The sequence below is a fragment of the Cheilinus undulatus genome, linkage group 15 (assembly GCF_018320785.1).
Source record: "Cheilinus undulatus linkage group 15, ASM1832078v1, whole genome shotgun sequence".
NCBI lineage: Eukaryota > Metazoa > Chordata > Actinopteri > Labriformes > Labridae > Cheilinus > Cheilinus undulatus.
The window spans coordinates 46,357,622-46,380,611 of NC_054879.1; the positions used below are offsets into that span (position 1 = coordinate 46,357,622).

Genomic DNA, 22,990 nt, shown 5'->3' on the forward strand with positions numbered 1-22,990 from the left:
TTTCTAAAAAAATAAAGTAAACATGTAATAAAACTCACCTTTTTTCATCTGCCTTAGCTGCCATTTTCTTCTCCTCCTCCTCTCTCATTAGCCGAAGCTCCTCCTCTCTCCTCCTGAGCTCCGCCTCCATTAGCCGCTGCCTCTCCTCCTCCTCCTCCCTCCTCCTCTTCTCCTCTTCTTCCCTCTGTCTCCTCTCCTCCTCCACTCGCCTCCTCTCCTCCTCCTCCTCTCTCATCCTCCTCTCCTCCTCCTCCTTCTCTCGCCTCCGTTTCTCCTCCTTGAGCTCCAGGAAGAGGGACCTGGCCCGCCGCCCTCGCTGGTGCTTCTGCAGGACGATGGCGGCGAAGCGGAGGCGCAGGAAGATGCGCCTCCAGAAGTGGGCGCGGTAGTTCTTCTGGATGGTGACGACGCTGGACAGAACCCGCTTGTATTGCTTCCTGGTGACAAAAGCAAACTTATTTACTCCAGCATCCTCACAGTTTCACCGCAGACATATTTGTGACGTTGCTGCATGTTCTCCTCCCATGAGCCCGCTGGCGTCCCCGGTTTAAATAAACAGCGGCTTGTGCATTGTGAAATGTGCAATGTTTAGAGTCTGATTGTGGCTGTGTGGGCTGCTGTGTTTAGCCCTGTGACTAAGCCTCATCATCCACACACTGCTCATGCACAAAATACACACACAACAACACACGTGACTCACAAAAGGACCACACACACTGCCTTTGAATCTCTGACCTCTAGTCTCCACAGTAATGACTCTGACTGCTCTAATGTTACACATAATAACACAACGGCTCTGCTTGGAGTAGAACTCGCAACCTGTCATCAGAACCTGTCTATCCTCCCAGCGCAGGCTTTCAGAGGACTCTCTGTGACCTTAAACATGGCAGGTGGGAGACAGCTACGGTACACGCCTGGAGGTGTCTGCATGTGCAGGTTTGTGAAGCGGCTCCGTGATGGATGTCCTGTCTGACAGCCAGAGGGGAGAGGCGGAAAAAAAGTTGCTGCTCAGGCTGAAAAAGAGATTTATTCAGGGGATAAAAACACCATCAGCCGAGCAGCTGATAGTAATCTGTGCAAATAAACACGGCTTTAGTTTAAGTCCATCCAAAAGTGGTCGAACTTATGATCTCTTGCAAAATGTCATCGTTAAGTGCATTGGAGGGTGTAATCCTCACAGCAGAGCCTCATTCAACCTGATCTGTAGCTTTACTTGTGTTTAAATCTGCAAATTCAACACTTTTATAAACTGTAGGGTGAAAAGAATGAACCCAAGGAGAGCTGCACAGTCTCACCAGTGCTAGATTTATCAGTGGCTCCCCTAGACTTTTCAAAATAACCTCACAGAGAAGGTCAGAGGTCAACAACATCATTAAAATATGCAACAGCATGGATTTAAAACGATTTCACAGTTGGAAGCTTAGGAGGGCCAAAACTCTGCTGCAGGAGTGACACATTTTTCCCAAATTCTGAAAACCATGTTTCTGGCATCAGGCCAAAACCCTGTAACTCAATTTTTCTTTTTTTTTTTCATAAATCATTTACATCTGTCTGTGGTTCTTTTTTAAGCAATAAAAACTTTTAAAAAGATGCTGAATATCCTGGACTAAATGTCTTACTATGCAAGCCTTTTCTGTTGTTTTGTTGGCACTTTTTTAATTTATTTGCTTCATCTGTATAAATCTAAAAATCTCAATAAAATATTTCTTAAAAAGACACTGACTAAGACCATTCAGTGATAAATCATTAAAAAAAAACAGATTTTTTGGTAATTCCCTGCAAAGTGGTGATTGTGGAGATAGGAGGTTTTGGCTCCAGACCAGCAGTGGTATCTATTGGATCAAGAACTCTCAGTTTCAACGAAGTGAAGCAGATTTTGTGATAAATAACCCATAACCCAGTAAATCGCATGCTTAAGAGGCTCATGGGACAAAATTTACATCACCTCATATGTCAGGGGTGTCAAACTCCATCACAGCAGGGGCCGGAATCTGGATTTAGGTCTCACCTGTCAACATTGTCAACCTCATTCCACCGCTAATAAAATATGGAAAAAAAACTTGAAAAATGTTTTAAAAGGCAAATATGTGACAGAGAAAGTCACAATCCTGAGTTTAAAAGGTGGAATATGAGTTCAAATATCAAACTGGGAATCTGAAACCTTCAAATATGGGGTCAAAAAGCCAAGGTTAGGAGTTGAAAAGGTCAAAATATGACTTAAATTTTAAAATTGTGACTCTGAAAGTTCAAAATATCATATTAAAAGCAAATATTAGGTGTTTCATAGATCATAGTATAAAACTAGAAAAGCACTCAGAGAGCGCAGACCTCCGTCATCAGCCCTATCTCCCAATAGTGAAGAATCCTTTAAAAACATTCCTGGATCCAAACGGTGATCCGGATCACTCCCAAAATCTATTTCGCTGATTACTCCCTCCCTGGTGGGGTGGAGACACTGTGAAGCAAAGCATTGGCTTCACTACATGTGGACTGTCATGGTGGAAGCATTGCCTGCCGGTGCCAACAGATGCACTGACAGTCTCACCCATGGTCTCACTGGACGACTGAAGGTCATGTCAGAGGGTGAATATTTCTCTATACCTCCCAGCATTGTGAGTATTCTCGCTACAATTCGCTGTCTTTCTCTCTGTTACGCTCTGACTAGTCTCCTCGACCAGGCGTGCGTCTTTCAAACTCTATAAACTCCAAAACTTTGAATAGAAACACACCCAACATGCTGCTGGGATTGAAGTTACTCATGTCCGCCATCTCCTGGTGTAAAGTGGTAACAGCGCAGAGCTCTGCCATTAGCCCTATCTCCCAATAGAAAAGAATCCTTTCAAAATTCCTGGATCCAGACGGTGATCCAGATCACTCCCAAAATCTAATCAGTTCTTCCTTATGCCATTTCTGACATTTCCTGAAAATTTCATGAAAATCCGTCCCTGACTTTTTGAGTTACTTTGCTAACAAACAAACTAACGAACAAACCCTGACGATCACACAACCTCCTTGGCAGAGGTAATAAAAAGTTGAAGTTATAAGTTTGAGTCATAATTTTGAGATGCAAAATTATGACTTGATAAATTTCTTTTCCTGCATTTCTGAATTTTATCAGATTTTTTTTACTCTTTTCTTCTCAGATTTTTGATTTCTCAAGGATGTTTTAAATCATCCCAGTTAAGTTTACATTTTTAATCAGGAAGAAATCTGCAGCCCTCCAGAGGGACGGTTATAATAGAAATATGCTGTGAACTCGTGGGCCGGATAAAACTGTAACATGGGCCAGAGTTGGCCCCCGGGCCTTGAGTTTGACACCCCTGCATTATGTCCTTAATATCTAATTTATTTATTTATTTATTTTGCTGTTTTAATCTCATTCCCTTTCCTTAAAAGTGGGAGAACTGCTGCTTTACTTCTTTATTCTACTGTTGTTTATTGTTTATGCACCAAAACACCAAGTCTAAAACCTAGCATATGTAAACCTACTTAGTAATAAATCTGATTCAGATTCTGATTCCATCTAATATTAGAAATAGCAGAGCTTTCATCACTATTTAACAAATTACAGGACAAAGGTGGAGAACTCAAACACATCTGTGCCATCACGAGCATTTTTGTTTTAACAGAGTTAAATGATAATCAGATTTTTCGAAATAAAACAAGAGTCAGCACTTTTATAGAGACAGTCTTTTAGGTTTCTTGAGTAATCTTTCAGCATTTTACAGGCTTCTTCATCATACCAGTATCCCAGAGATTATCTTTACATTTCTGCTGTTTTGTTTATATTTCTTTATCTGTGCATATCATTTCTAACTATTTAAATATCTACACCAAACTATCAGCTGTTAATCTCTACAGAAATGATTTCACTACATCAGCAGTCTGCTGAGGATCATGTCCACGTTTGAAAATAAAACCACTCTCATTCAGGCTCTTTCCAGTGGGAATGGTTAGATAATGGTGGCCAAAGACTTTTCAAAGTATTAAACCTCCTACACCTACACATGTAGACAGAAAATCTGACTTCAAATGTAATACTTTTCAAGACCATTTCAATAAATCAAATAAACTTTTAGACCCCACTGCATTTCCAATTTCTAACCAGCTGCACTACTGACAGTTATGTGCACATTTTGTTTTTAAGTTTTTAAGATAACAGGGTTTTAGCATGGTCAAGAAAATGAAGATATTTGTTGCTGTAATCTGCAAATAAAGCTTTCTTTCGTTGAGACTCTGTCCTAGTATGGGCAAAAGCTTTGCTGCAAAGCTGCTTTTTATTTGCAAATCCTGTAAAGCTCCTGCTCCAACACCTTCTCCTCCAACCATTTCCTCCACCTATCACTGACAGGCACATATAACTTTAAACATGGGGACACAGCGGAGCTCTAAAGTCCCCGTATAGTGATAAAAAATCTTTATTTTAGGTTTGTTGTATGACAGGTTACTGTGTTATGAAGCACTTGGTCAAATTTCAGTCATGAAAAACATCTCTAAGTTTATAAAATGAAGCTTCAAAATCATGAAAAATTAGGCTGTTCTGGGATGGTGTGGGCGTGTCACTTGAATGAGCTGAAGCCACGCCCACTCAGGAGAAAGACGATCCTCTCTGATCAGAGCAGACAGATAGAACCTTAGGATTACATTTACTGTTTTCTGGTACAAATCTCTCTGTTATGATTGTTTTAATGGCCTGTAGGCCACCGAGGCTGATAGATTTGAGAAATTTACCTAAAATGAACAAAAACACAGCATGTAGCTGTAAACTTTCAATAATGGCAGAGACATCGGCTAACAACAGACTGGACTGAGATGAACTGCTCTGTGATTTTACTTTAAAGAGGCAGGGTAAGACTGGTGATGTCATGGGCTCAGATTTTTTTGCCCCGCCCACATTAAACACAGCCAGGAGAGAAGTGAATAAGTTTTTAACGGCCTGAATAAAAATTCAGTCACACATAGATCTCAGTTTTTTCACATGTTTACAGCAACCATATTCCAACTTATCTAGAGTGTTAAGACACAAAGTTTGGATTTCACTTTACAGGAACTTTAAAGCTGGGCCAGAACCAAAGACTGTAGAAAGAACTGGACAAAGCCTGTGTGACATCAGCTGTTTGATTACAATAGGCAGACTCACACTGCTTTTGGAACCAATCCGTGGCGGCTTAAACACTGAAATAGCCGTCTCAACCGAACCTACAGTCTGACCCACTGAGCTTGACTTCCTGTCAGCCAGCTAGCTAGCATTCTGGTTGACAGATAGGTAGCGTCTGCCTGTCAAGCTATCTGTCAATCAAATTCAAATGAGACGCACCAACTAGTGTGCAGTGAGGTTTTTCCTAAATATAATCTAAACCATTGTGGTACAAAAAAATTCAACCTCCGTCCAGTGAGAGCACATGAAGACATTAGCTAATGGGACATGTTTGGTTTTGTAAACTAGGCTGTAAACCAGCTTATTTCTAGTGTAAAAAACGGCTTTTTAACGTGATGTGTTCCTGCAGTCAGCCTCAAGTGGACACTCATGGTATTGCAATTTGTCAAACTCAAGACCCAGGAGCCAAATTCGGCTCGTGGAACAGTTTTACCCGGCCCACCAGATCATATGATATTTTTATTAGGACTGGTCCACCAGTATGAGGTCTGCAGATTTCCTCCAGTATAAAGATGTAATCTTAACCTTGATGATTTATAATATCCTTGCTGAGTCATGAAAATTAGAAAAAGGAAACAGTAAAAAAACAAAAAAAAACAAAAAAAAACAATTGATATAAAGTCAGTAACATAGGAGAAATTTGTTTTCTCTCTATATTTTCAATTTTACATCTCACAGTTGTGACTAAAAGTTATGGTTTTGACTGTTTATTTCATATTTTAACCTTTACATCTTATAACTTTGACTTTTTATCTCATATTTTTAACTTTTAGATTCAAAATTTCAAATTTTAAATCTTATTTGACCTTTTAAAGTCATGATTTTGACTTTTATCTCATGTTTTGACCTTTTTCAACTCCTAACTTTGACTTTTATCTCATATCTTACCTTTAAGACTCATGATTTTTTATTTTATTTCATATTTTGACTTTTAAAACTCGTAAATTTGAAAGTTTATTTCATATTTTGACAATTTAACTTCACGATTTTTTTTTTAACTCATATTTTGATCGTTAAATATCATGACTTTGAATTAAATCTCAGTTTTGCTGACCATTTCAACTCCTAACTTTCACTTTTATCTCATATTTTGACCTTCAAAACTCATGGTTTTTAATTTTATTTCATATTTTGACTTTTAAAAGTCATGATTTTGACTTTAATCTCATTTTTTGACTGCTAAAAATCATGGTTTCAGTATTCTAGCTCATATTTTGCCTTTTAAAAACATTATTTTGACTTTAAATGTCATGTTTTTACCTTTAAAACTTATTAGTTTCACTTTTATCTCAGATTTTTGAGTTTTTAACTTCTCATGTTGACTTTTTAAGCTCAAAATCATTTAGGTTGACATTCAATAGTTAAATGTTGACCCTGCTAGGCCCTCAGGTTAGACCCACATTCAGAATCCGGCCCCTGCTGTGATTGAGTTTGACACCCCTGCTTTAAAGTGCTGAGTGTGTTCTTTTGATTTTGAAGTGGTGAAGATGGAAAGTAAAATCTGATGTGAAAAAATATCAGTCATGGACATAACATAGAACCATTCTCTTACTAGTTTTTCCTAGCCAACATGTGGTAGCATAAACCAAACAAGAGGCAAGTTTCATGAAGTTCATAGAAAGCTTTGACCTCCTCTTTTTGCCGTTAAGTTTTCATTCTTTACTCAATGGAAGAAGCAATGCAAAAAGTAGAAAAGCAAAGTGTTTTACTGAAGGTAAAGTAAATGCAATCTGTTACTTTGCCTGAGCACAAAACACACTAGGTGTGACACGTGCATCCATACTCAGCATATTAAGTCCCTTTGATAACATGAACAGAAAATCAGAGTTTGAATTGACTGATCCAGTGGTGAGTCAGCATGTTTACAGAGGCTCAGATGAATATGTCCTGTTGTTTTGGGAGCCTAAAGCTCTGCCAGTAAACTCACAATCAGACATAAAGGTGAATACATGCACATACATATCCCCCCTCTCTAAAACTCAGACACAGGCAGCACACCTCTATTACAAAACAAACACTGACAACTGTCGCTGCCACTCACTCCCCCTCCCGCCTCCACACTCCACCACTCACCTTGCCACATAGCTGAGGATGTGGGCGCGGATCACCATGCCAGCCCGGCGCCGCACCTCTTCCCTCTCCTTCTCCAGCCTTTGCTCCAGGGCCTCCTTCAGGAACACCTGCGGGACGAGCAGCGCCACGGCCCACAGGGAGGGGACAGAGACAGAGAGACACACAGAGAGGGAGGAAGGAGAGGGAGAGGGGGGAGGAAGGAGACAGGATGAGTTAGTTCCTCTCCTTTGGTTTGGCTGCAGAAAAGAGGGCCCACAGAGACGTATGAAGGGCCCCTGTTGTCAGTTGGCAGCAGCACCCTGAGTGTGCCCGCTGCAGAGGAAGCTGTGGTGTGAAGCTGAGGCTAACAGGCTAGCTGCTCGTCCTGACTGCAGAGCAGAGCAGAGCAGAGGGAGGAACAGGCACCGGGACTGCAGAGTCGCTGCTGCAGAGCCTCATTGTGTTCAGGCGTCCTTCCTGAGCATTTCCCCACAAACGCTGCTACTGCTGCTGCGCTGATAGCTCGACTGACGTGCACAGGCAGAGAGGCACAGAGAGGGAGGGGAGGAGAGAGGTAGGGAGAGGAGGGATGGAGGGATGAGGGGGAGGGATAGTGGCTGCTGTCCAGAGAGAAAGTCACACCCCTCTTTGCTCTTAGGAGGAAGAAAAGGAGTTTGGTTAACCCTTCCCTCGCTCCTGGAGACTTCTCTAGAAGTTGGTGCTTTTTCTGTGGGACTTCTGATAGCCTGCAGCTCCTTCTTGAGTAAAACACTCCTAAAGAATTAACTTAAAGTGGTTCTTTGACCTTTTCAAGCATTAATCAGATTTTAAATATCTGACTACACATGCAGGCTGGGAGATCCAACCAGCGGTGCAACTGGATTTATGTCACAATGAGAAACCTGGATCCTGCTTTTTAAAATCCAGGATAATCGATGCTTGTTTGGACACCAAGACAGCACAATCTAAGTTCTCGAGCAATTAATCAAAATTCAGATTATGGTGCAATATTCCTTTAGCCTGTATGTGTGTCCAAATATCAGTTTAATACAAACTTTTTGCAGCAGAGGTTTCATTATGCACACGTTTCTTGCAGCCAAACTGTCAAAGCTGGGCAAGTATGTTAGCGTTACAGTGCATTCAAGAAGTATTCAGACCAGCCAGTTTCAGCTCTCTGCAGGGATGTTTGATAGAGTTCCGGTCAGGGCTCTGGCTGGGCCACCCTCACAGAGTCGTCCCTAATCCTCTCCTGTCTTGTCTTGACTATGTTTAGTGTCACTAGCTGCGTTTACATGGACACTTCTAATCGGGTGAAACCCTCAACCTGATTAGAATTGCTGCATGTAAACATCTAAATCAACCCGATCAAGCCCCATCGGATAAAAAATTTATTCGGTTGCAGAGGGGTGGTCTATACCTTTTCACGACCCGATCAGAGGGAAAATTCTTCCATGTAAACACCTTCACCTGATTGATCTGACATGTTCTTTCTGCGCATGCTCTTTGTCTTGACGTAACTGCATGGTGACGTATTGTCGGGAGCTGTTCTCACAAGCAGAAATGGGGCACTAGACTCAAACGCCGGTAGTGGAGAAGCCAAGACTCAGGGGAATATCGGCCTCAGTGGGGGACGGAGAAATAACGGAGCCGCGGGACTATAAACCACTGCAAACCAATAGCAACCATAAATCATGTGACCTGTATGTCACATGATTTATGGTTGCCAGTGGTGACCGTTGACGCGGTGGCCGCTATTCCGATTAAAAACGGGCACAAATAAACACCTGATCAGATAGATCACACACAATGTAAACGCTTGACCCAAAACATTTAATCGGGTTGATTTCAATCAGATTGGAATAAAAGTGTCCATGTAAACATGACTATTGTCATGTTGGAAGGTGAACCTTCGGCCCAGTCTGAGGTCCTGAGCGCTGCAGAAAAGGTTAGGATATCTCTGTGCTTTGCTTCATTCAACTTTCCCTCAACCCTGACTAGTCTCCCAGTTGCTGCTGCTGAAAAGCACCCCCACAGCATGATGCTGCCACCACCATGCTTCACTGTTGGGATACTATGTTGCAAATGATGAGCAGTGCCTGGTTTCCTCAAGATATAACATTTAGAATTGAGGCCGAACAGTTCAACCTTGGTCTCATCAGACCAGAGAATCTTGTTCCTCACAGTCTGAGTCCTTCAGGTGCTTTTTTGCAAACTCAAAGTGAGCATTTATGTGTTCTGCACAGAGCAAAGTCTTCTTCATTGCCATTCTGCTACAATTTTGAGATCAGTGAAGGACTGCAGCGAGGGTTGTCCTTCTGGAACTTTGTCCCATCTCCACAGGATCTCTGGACCCCAGTCAGAGTGACCATCAGGTTCTTGGTCACTCCTCTTACTAAGGCCCCGTCCACACGGAGACGAATCCAGGAGTATACACGGGAGGAGGCCATAAATGCTACTTTTTGAAACCAGGTCCCACAGTGAACAAATCTGTAAATGCTTAGCGTTTCGTCTCCGTGTGGACGGCCAACTGCATCTTTCTGGAAACGATTACATCACACATGGCGTAGCCCACTTAAGCAGCATGGGCGGGTCCAGTCAGAACATCAATGGCGGATTACAGGGTTGTGTTCATGCTGCAGAAGCTACTGAGCGTATTATGGCTTTATCAGCAAAATCTGATGCTCTTCTACCACCACAGAGAACAGCAGACACCAGATGTTCTTAAATCCACCCCAACAACCAGGAGAAAGTTTTGGGCTGTTTTCTGTAATCTTCTCTCTTTTGGAACATTTCTGGGGCAGCATTAGAGCGCCACTTACAGGCTTGGCATATATACTACAGCATTTTCAGTGGTTCCGTGCGTACACAGACATTTCCTGAAACAATCCCATGTTTACAGAAAAAATTTTCTAAACGAAACGGAACTATATATGTCGTTGTCGTCTCCATGTGGAAAAGGCCTAAAGCTCTTCTCCCCTTACTGCTCAATTTGGCCAGGAAAGCAGCTTTTGGAAGAGTCCTGGTTGGGCAAAATTTCTTCCACTGGAGAATTCTGGAGGCCACTGCACTCTTGGGAACCTTCAGTGCAGCGGAATTTTTTTTTCTGTTGCCTTGAACAGATCAGTGCCTTTCACCAATCCTGAGCTCTGCAGCTTGGTTTTTGCTCTGATATCATCTGTGAGGCCTTCTATACAGAGGTGTGTGCCTTTAGAATCACGTCCAATGAGTTTAATTTAGCACAGGTGGACTCCAGTCAAGATGTCAGCAATGATCAAAATAGATGGGAGGAACAAGAACTACATTTCCAATGTTGTTGGAAAGGGTCTGAACACTTATTTTAATGTGATATTTCAGTTTTTATTTTGCATAAATTTGCATTTTATGATTATGTGGTACTGAGTGTAGACTCATGAGAATAAAATGAATTCAATGATTGCAGCATCAGCTGCAAAATGAAACTGAAAAGGGAGTGTGAAGGAGGTTTGAATATATGATAATAGATTAACCATAAAAGCCAAACATATAAGTAACATTTCCTATCAGTAGAGATAAGTGTATTAGTCAGAAATGTGCTGTACATGGTCTCCTGAGTCTGTAATGCTCGCCATAATTTGGCTATGAGGAGAAATGGGAGTGGGCTCTTATGGGTTAAAACACATGATGTTGCAAAGTATCAATGTTTGAAGATTTTAACAACCTTAAACGTGATATCTGTTGCCACACCAGCCTCTATAACAGGGATGTCAAACTCAATGACAGCAGGGGCTGGATTCTGAATTTGGGTCTAACCTGAGGGTCTAACAGGGTCAACATTTAACCATTGAGTGTCAACCTAAATGATTTTGAGATTACAAGGTCAACATCATGAGTTAAAAACTCAAAATCTGAGATAAAAAGAGAAACTTATCAGTTTTAAAGGTAAAACCATTACTTTTAAAAGTCAAAATAATGTTTTTAAAAGGCAAAATATGAAACAGAATACTGAAACCATGATTTTTAAAATGATATTAAAGTCAAAATCATGACTTTTAAAAGTCAAAATATAAAAAATAAAATTAAATAATCATGAGTTTTAAAGGTCAAAATATGAAATAAAATAAAAAAACATGAGTTTTAAAGGTCAAAATATGAAATAAAATAAAAAAACATGAGTTTTAAAGGTCAAAATATGAGATAAAAGTGAAAGTTAGGAGTTGAAATGGTCAGCAAAACTGAGATCAAATTCAAAGTCATAATATTTAACCTACATTTTTATACTGTTGGAAATCTGCAGACCTCATACTGGTGGGCCAGTTCTAATAAAAATATCCTATGATCTGGTGGGCCAGGTATAACCATACCACAGGCCGTATTTGGCCCCCAGGCCTTGAGTTTGACACCCCTGCTCTATAAGAAAGGTTAGACCTCTGACTGCCCTCGTGTGTTTTTCTGCTCATACGTGTGTTTCACAGATGTTCCACTAATCAAAGCGTCCCACAGCTGCACCCCGGCCTGCCTCTGTAAAGTCTGTGAGAGGAGGAAGCTTCCCTCTCGTCCACATCCTTCCCTCGTCTGCGAAACACAAACGCACATATACACACAATCCGTGCGACGTCACCCAAGCCCCCAATTCTGGGCACACACTTCCTCTGCACAATCAGGACGTATAATTACACACAGATTGTTTCTCCAAAGGAAACGTAACCCCCCCCCCCATCCACCTCCCTCAGCCCCCTTCCCACAACCCACACTACGTTTCCCTGAGCCCAAAAATATTCAATGCCTACAAAAACACAAGCATGTGGATGGATTGAAACAGGCTCAGCCTCGCTGTGCATTTTTGGGGTCTTGGATCAAATTTTTCTGTGTATATAAAGTGGAGCAGAATCAGCAGAATCAGCCACAAGTCAAAGATCTGACCTCGGATGTGATGGAAAAAACAAGGCCTGTCTCTGAAGTGACTGTGTGAAAACTTTAATATACATTGGCATGTTCCTAAATGTGGTTTTTCTGTGGTTGTATATTCATTAAGAGGCATGTGGTTCACATTCAATATTTTTAGCCCCATGTATATATCCCAGCATGCCATGTGTGCAGCACAGCCAGCCAAATGAGAAATAACAAAACAGCCAAAGAGAGAGGAAGTAAGAGTGAGCCTTAGCTGGTTTACGAAGCTAAACTAGCTACATTAGCTACATCAGCTAGCATCATTTAGCTTATGTAGCTTTGTTAGCAGCATATTATGTGGATAATGGAGCTAAATAGCAAACGTAGCTAAAACTGAAGCTAAGGAGCTCCTGAGTATCTATATTAACAGAGCTACAAGGCTCATGTTACTTTACAAAGCTAAACTAGCTACATTAGCTACATCAGCAAGCATCATTTATCTTATGTAACTTTGTTGGCAGCATATGATGTGGAAAGTGGAGCTTAATAGCGAATGTAGCTAAAACTGAAGCTCAGGAGCTCATGGATATATATTAACAGAGCTACGAAGCTAATTTTACTTTACAAAGCTAAATTAGCTACATTAGCTACATCAGCCAGCATCATATAGTTTAAAACAGTAGCTGGTTTCAAACTAGACAGTAAAGCTATTTTACTGTGCAGGCTATCATTGCCCTCTGTGGAGGACGGTTTTGCTGATTGCAACATAAAATGAAGGTTTTACAGTCAAGATCAACCAAGTCACTAAAGGTTAATCATTCAGTGAGAGACAGGAGGGGCTTTGGGGGGTAGTTGATGATTGTTTGAAATGCAGAAACAAAGAGAGACAAAGAGAAGGACTGAACAAGCCACAAAAGGACAAATGTTCAAGATAAGAATGATATATTCCATAGACTGAGAAAATCACTTGCCTGGACATGGGTTTGTTCAATCAGCAGCTCTCTAGAGGCCGATGCTCTTCCAGCTACAATAAGGCTGGATTACTGTAAGCCCTCCAGCTAGGCTACAGTTACAGTAACAGTTGTTCCCAGTGTCAGGGTTTGGAGGAATAGCCATGAAACTGCGGTCAGCAGAAAAGAAGTAGACTGACCACAACCGGCATGAAAATCTCTGGGATGTGAGTCACAGCGGGGGCTGTCCGAGCTGTGGCACACATAAACGGCTTGGGAACAACATCAGTTTGACATGCTGGGAAGGAGTCAGACGAGGAAGGCGGCAGATTGAACCAAAAAGGCTGTCGTGACTCAGGAATGGGCCAAAAGCTGTGTTTTTTTTAAAGAACATGCCTCAACTCTATGAGAGGAGAACTGGTTATGAAACGGACTGAAATGAGTAATGATGCCTCTGTATGACCTACAAAGACAGTCAGAGACAAGACCTTATCTCTGTATTGTGATTTTTAAATGCCTGAACCTGCAACTAAAGGGTCGGTGTCAGACAGATGATTTAAAACCAAAGCAAAGGATGATACATTTGACTGTTCAAGCAGAGGGAAAATAACGGGGGTGGGGGGGCAAAGACTGGACATTAAGAGCTCCCTGGTTACAAAAGTAAAACCAACGCAGAAGCATTGACTGTATAAAACAAGAGACTTAGGCTCAATGATATCACATATAACTCAACAAAGTGGAGTTTTGCAAGACAATTCAGCTGCAGACCAAAGCTCTCAGAAACCCCCACTGCAGAAAGTTACTGTGAGTCACAGCATCAATCAGAACAAAAACACATGCAAAAAGTTTAAAAATAAAATTGGACTAAACTTCCCTTTAGGTTAGGGTAGGGTACGGTAGGGTAGGGGTTAAGGTAAGGGATAGGATAATAAAAATTAAAACCGCTAAATAGCAAATGTAGCTAAAACTAAAACTAAGGAGCTCCTGAGAATCTATATTAACAAAGCTACGAAGCTAATGTTACTTTAAAAAGCCAAATTAACTACATTAGCTACATCAGCTAGCATCAAATAGCTTATGTAGCTTTGTTAGCAGCATATGATGTGGTTAATGGAGCTAAATAGCAAACATAGCTAAAACTGGAGCTAAGGAGCTCCTGAATATCTATATAAACAGAGCTATGAAGCTAATGTTCATTTACAAAGCTAAACTTGCCACATTAGCTACATCAGCTAGCATCATAGTGATTAAATATCTTTGTTAGCAGCATATGATGTGGATAATGGAGCTAAATATAAAACGTAGATAAACTAAAGCTAAGGAGCCCCAGAGTATCTATATTAACAGAGCTACAAGGCTCATGTTACTTTACAAAGCTAAATGAGCTACATTAGCTACATCAACTAGCATCAAATAGCTTATGTAGCTTTGTTAGCAGCATATGATGTTGACAGTGGAGCCTAATAGTGAATGTAGCTAAAACTAAAGCTCAGGAGCATTGACATCTATATTAACAAATCTACGAAGCCTGTGTTAGTTAACACAGATAAATTAGCTACATCAGCTAGCATCATATAGTTTAAAACACAGTCACTTTTGATGTTGACAAACTGCAGAGCAATAGTTCGCAAACCAAAGGCTGAATCCCCATCATACAGCGTTCAGGTTCTATTTGGAGACTAACGCTGGTTCTCACACAGACAGAAACTGTGATGTTTTTAGATTTTGTGTTTTGATTCTGTAAGGGTAAAGCGTGTTCAGATTTAAGCCCAGTTTGGCCTGGTGGTTAAAGTCACTGTGAGGGAAAAGGCCTTGAATGTAAGTCAAAGTAATGTCGTCCTTTGTGACATAAACAAGTTTGGGCACGTTTAAGTGCGAGTGTATGTGTGCCCCACCTTTGTCTTCCCCAGTTGCCACTCTCTCTTGGCTTTGTCATGAATAGTGAGAAGCTCGGAGCAGCTCTCTTTCTCGTCATCTGTGCGGATCCTGTTCTTCGCAATCATCTTGTACCTTTAAAAACAAACACAAACATTAAATACACACGATAAACAAAACCAGCAGAAGGCAAAAGTCCTATTTTGGAAATTTCAGCAAGAGAGGAACATTTTTGTCTGGTCTGAGGATCCCAAACATAAATAAACCACGAGTTAGTCACCAGCTTTGCTGTGTACGGTATTTTTGAGTGTTTTCCGGACCTGCTAAAGAAGTCCTTAAAAGTTCTGCGGACAGGGAATCCAGCCCTGCGGATCTTCACAGTTTCCAGCATCCCAGAGTATCTCAGCTGGTTCAGGACGACGTCAGGATCAAACTGGTTGGCTTTCTGTGGGGAAAGCAAAAAACCTTAATGAAGACTACAGAGAAGAAAACTATGTGTCTTATTTTCAAGGGACAATGACACCCAGGGCTCTGTCTGTATTTAAAGGTCACCTACTTTACCTTTTTAAGACAAGTTTATGTTGGTCTCAGAGGTCCCTAAAACATGCCTGTGACGATTGTTGCTGAAAAAAACACTCTAATATTGGATTTCTGCATGTCTAAAAACCCCTTGATACTCCTCTCAGCAGCTGATAGGAGGATCAGGAGACGAGGGTTGGTCTTTCTTCGAAGTGAGGAGGGTCAACTGAACCTGGGGGCGCGGCTAACTCCCCACATGACATCATGAGGGGAAAATCTGAGAACGGCTTGTTTCAGCACACATTTTCTGAAAGGTGGAGAAAGAGGGGGTAGGAATGGATTTTTGTGATTCTTGGGGGGGATTGTGGACAACCAAAATTATTGGTCAGAGTGTGGCTATGATTTCAGGTGACAAGGTTTTTGTTTACAGGCCTAGAAAAAAAACAGACAGGTAAATACTTTATTGATCCTGATTTAAATTTTAGACATTTTATTTGGTGAGTAGGGCTTGTGGTTTTTGCTGAGACATCGACAAAGGTATTAAATCATTTGTTTATTTTTAGTAGAACTGTGTGAGAGTTTAAAATTCTGGTATCATAACCCAACTGCAGGCAAATCTAATCCTCCACTGACAGATTTAAACGCTGAGTCAAGGTAAACCTGAGCTTTTATGCTATGATGGGTGCTATCATTTTACACAAACAATCAGGTTACTGCACAGAAAACTCATGCTACCAGAGGAGAAAGCGGAGGCTTTTTCTTTTGGAATAATCAGCCGTATTGTTCACAGCTCAACGGTGATCCTCCAGCCCGCTCATCAGAGAGCATCAGTGACGTCTGCCGTCTAACACCTCTGCACAGGCGGCCCGATCGCTCAGAGAGACCACACGAACGCCATTGTCACCCAGAGGTCACACAGTGCTGCTTAAGCCCCACACAAGACCCCCAACATACCCAAACGCGTTCGTCTAATTACAGGCTAAAGCTAGCATGGATGGAAACAGACGCACGCCTGCATGTGTTCATGTTCGTAATCGAGCACACACATAAATCTGAACTCTGCTCTTTAGCGTATGATTTTAGCAGCTGAAGAGGTGCAGCATGTTGACGTGTTTGAGTGAAAACAAGCTCACCCTTCCCATGGTGACTTTTTTTTCCAAGTGCAAGCAAATAGCACAAATGCATTCCATGTAAGAGTGTATATGTGTGCTTGCATGCATGCAATCATGTCAGGGGATTGTGCACGCAATCCTGTCATTCTGCAGGATTAGCACAGGCACGGCTTGTTCCATCTTGAGTGCAACTGAGGCCAGGTGAGCAAATGTGATAAACAGCCAATGAGAGCCCGGGAAGGGTAAGAGGGAAAAGAAAAGGACGCGGGAAGAGAGAAAGAAGGTGAAAGGGGGGAAAGTGAAGTTTGCATGCAAATAAGTAAAGGAGAAGGTGTGGGATGATACACAAGGAGAGGCAGGGAAATACACAACAGCTACACTATGAACATTAATGAAAGGCAGTAACAGTTGATTAAAGAGAAACCATTTCACTGTCACAGGGAGAATTAATGACATAACATAACCAGTACGCCATGTGCTAAGATGTTAAAAAGTGGATGAAGGGGCAAAAATTAAAAGGGTCTGCAGCTATTTTGTCACAAGTTACTAGACATTTCAGCCAAGCCCCTGCAGCTGGAGTGTCCAGCAGTGACCTCTGAGCTCTGGTGGAGGGGATAAAGTGGTAGGAATGTGCTGCTACACAGCTTTTATATTTGAGGAAGCACAATGAGAGTCTTTGCACCAACGATCGAACGCACCCACAGCCTAAAAGTGATGAAAATTTGCAGTAAAAACAGGAAAAGCTGTTTCTTTCCATGTGGATCTTTTTCATGACTTTGCAGTAATGAGACTAAATATTAGCTCTGAGCAATGGAAGCTATAAATAGCACAAAGGAGGTTTAACTTTGAAGACGCTGACCTTGACAAAGCCTGGAAGGGAAGGTTTCTGTCTTTTTTTTTTCTTTGGTGCAATGAAATTTGCATGACCTACCTTGTCCATGTTTGGTTTGATGCAGCGTACAAAAAAAGGGTTGGAGGCACTTAGTGTGGCCATCAGGGAGTGGAGAGAGTCCTGAAACACAGCAGAAACATGAGGATTACAATTTCTCATTTTAAACATTTGACCTGCACTATTTTCAATCAAACATAGGGTTTCAATATTTTGCAAGTCATCAGATTCAGTTCTTTATTTAACATACTGCAAAACCACCCGAAGCTGATCTTGATAAATTTATTCTTATTCCAACAAAGGAAGACGATGAATCTGTCCTTTTAATTATTCAAATTGTATGTGTGTGATACTAAGATTTATGTGTGATTTTTGTATGTTTAGGGGACTTGAGTCTCAGTTGTCAAAAAAACATTCTCTTAAGACAATAACCTATTTCTCTCTGAAGAGGGGTGAAAGTAAAACGGATCCTAAAAATACTCCAGTAAATAAGAGTATTTGCACGGATTAAGTCAAGCAAATAATCTCAGTTATTGTATGATTCTATTAAAGGTCCAGAAGGAGTTTCAATCACAATAAAACACCTTACCTAAAAAATAAAATCAAAAAAACTTAAAGCTCCTTTGATGGACTGTAAATTAATGATGATTTTGGTGCCCTCTGTGGACAAAGCAGTGCTTTACACCTCTTGCTGATTTTGTCTTGCACATAAGTACATAGTGTTTTTCAACAACATAAATTTTCAGTGCTGTGGCTGTCGAGAAAACAAGTCACTTCCTGTTCATCTGGCTTGTACCCCATGGCAGCATTTTTAAGCATTTTTAGCTATTTTTCAACCATTTTGTCTCTTCTGGACTTTTGGTCTTAAAAATCTTGAAAAACCGGAACCCTGTGGTGCACAGTCTAGCTCTAAACATTCTTTTTTAAGGACAATTCACTTGAATTAAAAAATATATATATGGGACTATAGAGGCAAAAGAAAAATATGAAAGGATATCAAAACTTGATACAAGATTTTCATGTATGAGCGTGCAGACAGCCTCGGGGTCTAAGGTCTGACCCATGTACACAGGCGGCCCGGGTTCCAAAGGCCCTTTGCCGCGTGTCTCTCCTCACTCTCAACCCCTTTCAGACTCTATCCACTGTTATTCTCTGTCGAATAAAGGAACGAAAAGCCCCAAAACAAATCTTTAAAAAATAAAAAACAAAAATAATAATAATAATGTACGACAGAGTAAACAATAATGACCAAGAATAAGACCAAAAAATCTTCAAAATATTTATGAAAAAGTCCTTGTGCTTCTTTGTATAAACTCTATTTATGCCACTCAGAGCAGTTCCTGTATGCAGTGACACAGAGGGTCACATCACCGGCTCTCTGTCTCACTTTTTCTCCAATTTAAGATATCCAGACCATCTCCACCAGGATGTATGCAGTAAGAGTTATGCAGTTTGATGACAGGACAGCCTGCCAGCCCATCACAAAGCATTCTGGGAAACAAAATGGCGTTTAGCATTAGCCGCTAGTGGCAGAAACAATTGAAAATGGATTAAAAATGTATAAAAAGTAGCGCTGTCAAACGATTAAAATTTTTTATCAGATTAATCACAGGGTTGCTGTGGATTAATTTCAATTAATCATGATAAAATAAAATTCACTTTTAATCTTTTTTAATCACGTTTCATTTTGCAAGCTTGGCGATGCGTGCTAGCAGAATCCCAAACACTTTGCGTTAATGTGGTATTTTAAGCTAAAAGTGCTTCGATGAAAAGAAAACTCCTTCCTGCAGAGTGTGCATAATACTTCATGTCGGTTGACTGTTCTATCTTTGCTTTTTTTTTGTACTCAAATTTCCCATCAAGAGGGCCAACGTGCTGTTTAGCGTCTTCCATATCGAGTCGGTTGGTCACTACCGGATCAACGGCCCATTTACGCATGCTCGACGGTAACCCTACTTGGACAAACTGCCTGAAATGCGTTGCCAATCTACGCTGTAGACGGGATAATTGTGTTAAAATTTTTTATTAGATTAATCATCATGATGGATTAATTCACATTAAATAAAATGGCATTCAATAACAGATTTACTAGTGAGGATTTAATCTTTAAAGACGCTGGAAGGTCACCCAAGTTCTAGGCTTGCTAGAAAAGCTTCAGTAAGGAATTCGGAGGCATGGATAGCATCATTAGAACGGCACAATGGCTAGCTTACAGTGGGGAAAAAGTAAGAAGCTATGATAGCCTTTGTTACTTCATGGCGATTAAGAGATAAACATCCTGTTGCTGATGATCTCATTTGCTCTAGTAGTTCACAAAGAGGCATTAGTATTTATTCAAGTCTGTTTCATAACCCTTACAAACAATCCCCAAGTTTTGTGTTGCCTCTGGGTTCTTAAAAGATTAATGTGGCTCTTACATTGGTTCTTTTGATTTTGGATGTGGCTGGGTTACTTTTTTAAATTTATCTATTTATTTCAAGATTATTTTGGGGGATTTTGCCTTTATTTTGACAAATAGAGATGAGAAACATGTGGCAGAAAGGGCAGAGAAGACATGCACCAACAGCGCCATTGGGCCAAGGGCTCCAGCCTCTGTATTTATGTGCCTGAATTTTCAAATAAGCTAAAGTGGTCTCCTATGGTCAGGATATTATGTCAGTTGAGTAGGGATGACGACTGGAATCCAGTACCAACAAGATACCTACCAGACGGAATTAAAACACAGATTTTGATGCTTCATTTCGGTACCCTGCCCCCTGACAGACCAAATGAAAGGAACAAACATTGTTATGAAATTTATCTGACTCATTCATCACTTTTATTTGAGCTTCTTTTATAAAAAAAAAAAGTTGTACTCATTTCCTTTGTTCTCCCACTGACTTCTAACGCACTCCTTTCTTGTTATCATTAATTCAGGCACTATTTAGACACAGACAGGGTCTAAAAGTATGGATTCAGCACTGGTACCAGAAAACCCAAACCATACCCAGCCCTACAGAGGAGTATCTGGTTGTATACGTCTCTTGCTGGGTTTTTTTTGTTGTTCTTTTACCTGTTTATCACGTTTTTTTATTTCTCTGTTCTGTCCCATGTTGCTTGTAAACCTGGGCTCTTTAAAGGTGCCATATAAATAAAGTTATAACTATGATTTTATCACTCCCACCCACACTCTGAAGACCCTTGAACCTCACGGTTTGTGTCAGCCTCTCTTTCCTCAGACAGCCTGACTCCAGAGGGGCCGAGGCCTGGCAGAGCAGAGCGTGATTGGCCCCTGGTTGGCCCCTCTCTGCCCAGCCATCAACCTTAATCCCCCAGCTTTAGGAACTGTAGGCAAGGCAGCCTGCCAAATCCTCCCCTGCTCCCTCTCCCCCCCCCCACAGTGCAGTTTGGACATGCTAAGCTGAGCCCTCCAGTTCACCCTCTCACCCACCACAGCCACATATTTCATACATCCCATCAGCCATCGTTCCCCTGCAGATCAGACACACTGACAGCATTCTCTGTCTCCTTTTTTCTGCGCGCTCACACTCATCATGCAGACACAGCGAGCCAAATGTCAAGGGTTAAGTGATAATTACATGCAGCAGAACATGGGAGACTATCGGCTCATTGTCTGTGGTGGCACAATCATACAATCGCAAGCGCTGAGGGAGAGATATTTGCCCGTCAGAGGCTGGAGGCTCACCCTGAACTGAGAGCTGACGGTGGGCTTGCGTCGGGCCGTTCCCATCTTTAGGGTCTCATCTCCACTTCTGCTGCCGACACGCTCAAAGAGGTCGTAGATGAAGTCCAGCCTGCAGACACGGGCAGAGAAAGAGAAGATGTTAGTGGGAAACAAGCATGTTAACAGAGGCATACAGGTGTGCAAAGAGGTTTTTACCTGCTGTCTTTGAGGATAAACAAGATGTCGTCTCTGAACGTGTCTCTGTTCTTCTCTAAGATCCCACGCACGTCATAAAGCACCTGAAACACAGACGGATAGAGAAATACGAGTAAGGAGAGTCAAATCCAACAAGAAAATAAAGAAAAGCTTAGAAAATCTAGATCAGGGGTGTCAAACTCAAGGCCCAGGGGCCAAATCCGGCCCATGGTGCTGTTATACCCGGCCCACCAGATCATATGATATTTTTATTAGAACTGGCCCACCAGTGTAAGGTCTGTAGATTTCCTCCAGTATAAAGACGTAAACTTAACCTTGATGATTTAAAATATCCTAGCCGAGTCATGAAAATTAGAAAAAGGAAACAGAAAAAATAATTGATAGAAAGTCAGGAACGTAGGAGAAATTTGTGTTCTCTCTTTTTTTTCAATTTTGCATCTCAGTTATGACTAAAAGTTATGGTTTTGACCGTTTACTTCATATTTTAACCCTAACATCTTATAACTTTGACTTTTTATCTCATATTTTTACCTTTTAGATTCATGATTTTAATTTTTAAATCCTATTTTGACCTTTTAAAGTCATGATTTTGACTTTTATCTCATGTTTTGACCTTTTTCAACTCCTAACTTTGACTTTTATCTCATTTCTTACCTTTAAAACTCATGATTTTTTAAAAATTCTATCTCATATTTTGACTTTTAAAACTCATGAATTTGATTTTTTTTAAAATTTTTTGACATTTTAACTGACGATTTTGATGTTCATCTCATATTTTGATTGTTAAAATTTCATGACTTTGAATTTGATCTCAATTTGCTGACCATTTCAACTCCTAACTTTGACTTTTATCTCACATTTTAACCTGTAAAAGTAATTATTTTTAATATTATTTCATATTTTGACCTTTAAAACTCCTGATTTTTAAATCCTATTTTATATTTTGACCTATAAAACTCATTATTTTTAATATTCTTTCATATTTTGACCTTTAAAACTCATTGTTTTTTAATTTATTTCATATTTTGACCTTTACCTCATGATTTTGACTTTTATCTCACATTTTGACTTTAAAAGTCATCATCTTTTAATTTTGTTTCATATTTTGACCTATAAAACTCATGATAATTAAATTTCATATTTTGCCTTTTTAAAGTCATGATTTTGATTTTTTTACAGTTAAAAATCATTGTTTCAGTATTCTATCACATATTTTGCCTTTTAAAAACATTACTTTGACTTTAAATGTCAAAATTTCACTTTTTATCTTAGATTTTGAGTTTTTAACTTGTCATGTTGACCTTTTAATCTCTAAATCATTTAGGTTGACACTCAGAGGTTAAAGTCAACCCTGTTAGGCCCTCAAGTTAGACATAAATTCAGAATCCAGCCCCTGCTGTGACTGAGTTTGACACCCTTGTTCTAGACTTTACTCGTGTGCTCCTCAGATATAACTCAGATAATGAAGATGTGAACTCTGTCCACCTCTGGTCATAAGCAGGGCACCACATACTTATGCGTATGTTGTTTAGTTTAGATTTTTGCATGCCCCTTTTCATTGCAGTGGTTCCTTGAAAGACATTTTTTGTCTCTTTATATCTCATATGTGGACGAATGGCAGCAAAAGTTCAGGAGACTTGGCAGACCTAATCAATTTTCTGGATTCCTAATATCCAGCCGTGTTTTCAG

General features: G+C 40.5%; 1 protein-coding gene across 1 annotated transcript in view; it reads right to left on the minus strand.

The window, feature by feature from the left end:
- myo10l3 (myosin X, like 3) overlaps window positions 1-22,990 on the minus strand; it is a 111,269-nt gene that overhangs the window by 25,584 nt on the left and 62,695 nt on the right. The window contains exons 17-23 of the mRNA XM_041807540.1: window positions 21,302-21,384; window positions 21,107-21,215; window positions 17,464-17,544; window positions 15,222-15,346; window positions 14,922-15,036; window positions 7,232-7,338; window positions 39-437 (exon numbers count right to left, since the gene is read on the minus strand). Coding sequence (XP_041663474.1) covers window positions 39-437; window positions 7,232-7,338; window positions 14,922-15,036; window positions 15,222-15,346; window positions 17,464-17,544; window positions 21,107-21,215; window positions 21,302-21,384 — 1,019 coding nt within the window. The remainder of the gene's footprint in view (window positions 1-38; window positions 438-7,231; window positions 7,339-14,921; window positions 15,037-15,221; window positions 15,347-17,463; window positions 17,545-21,106; window positions 21,216-21,301; window positions 21,385-22,990) is intronic.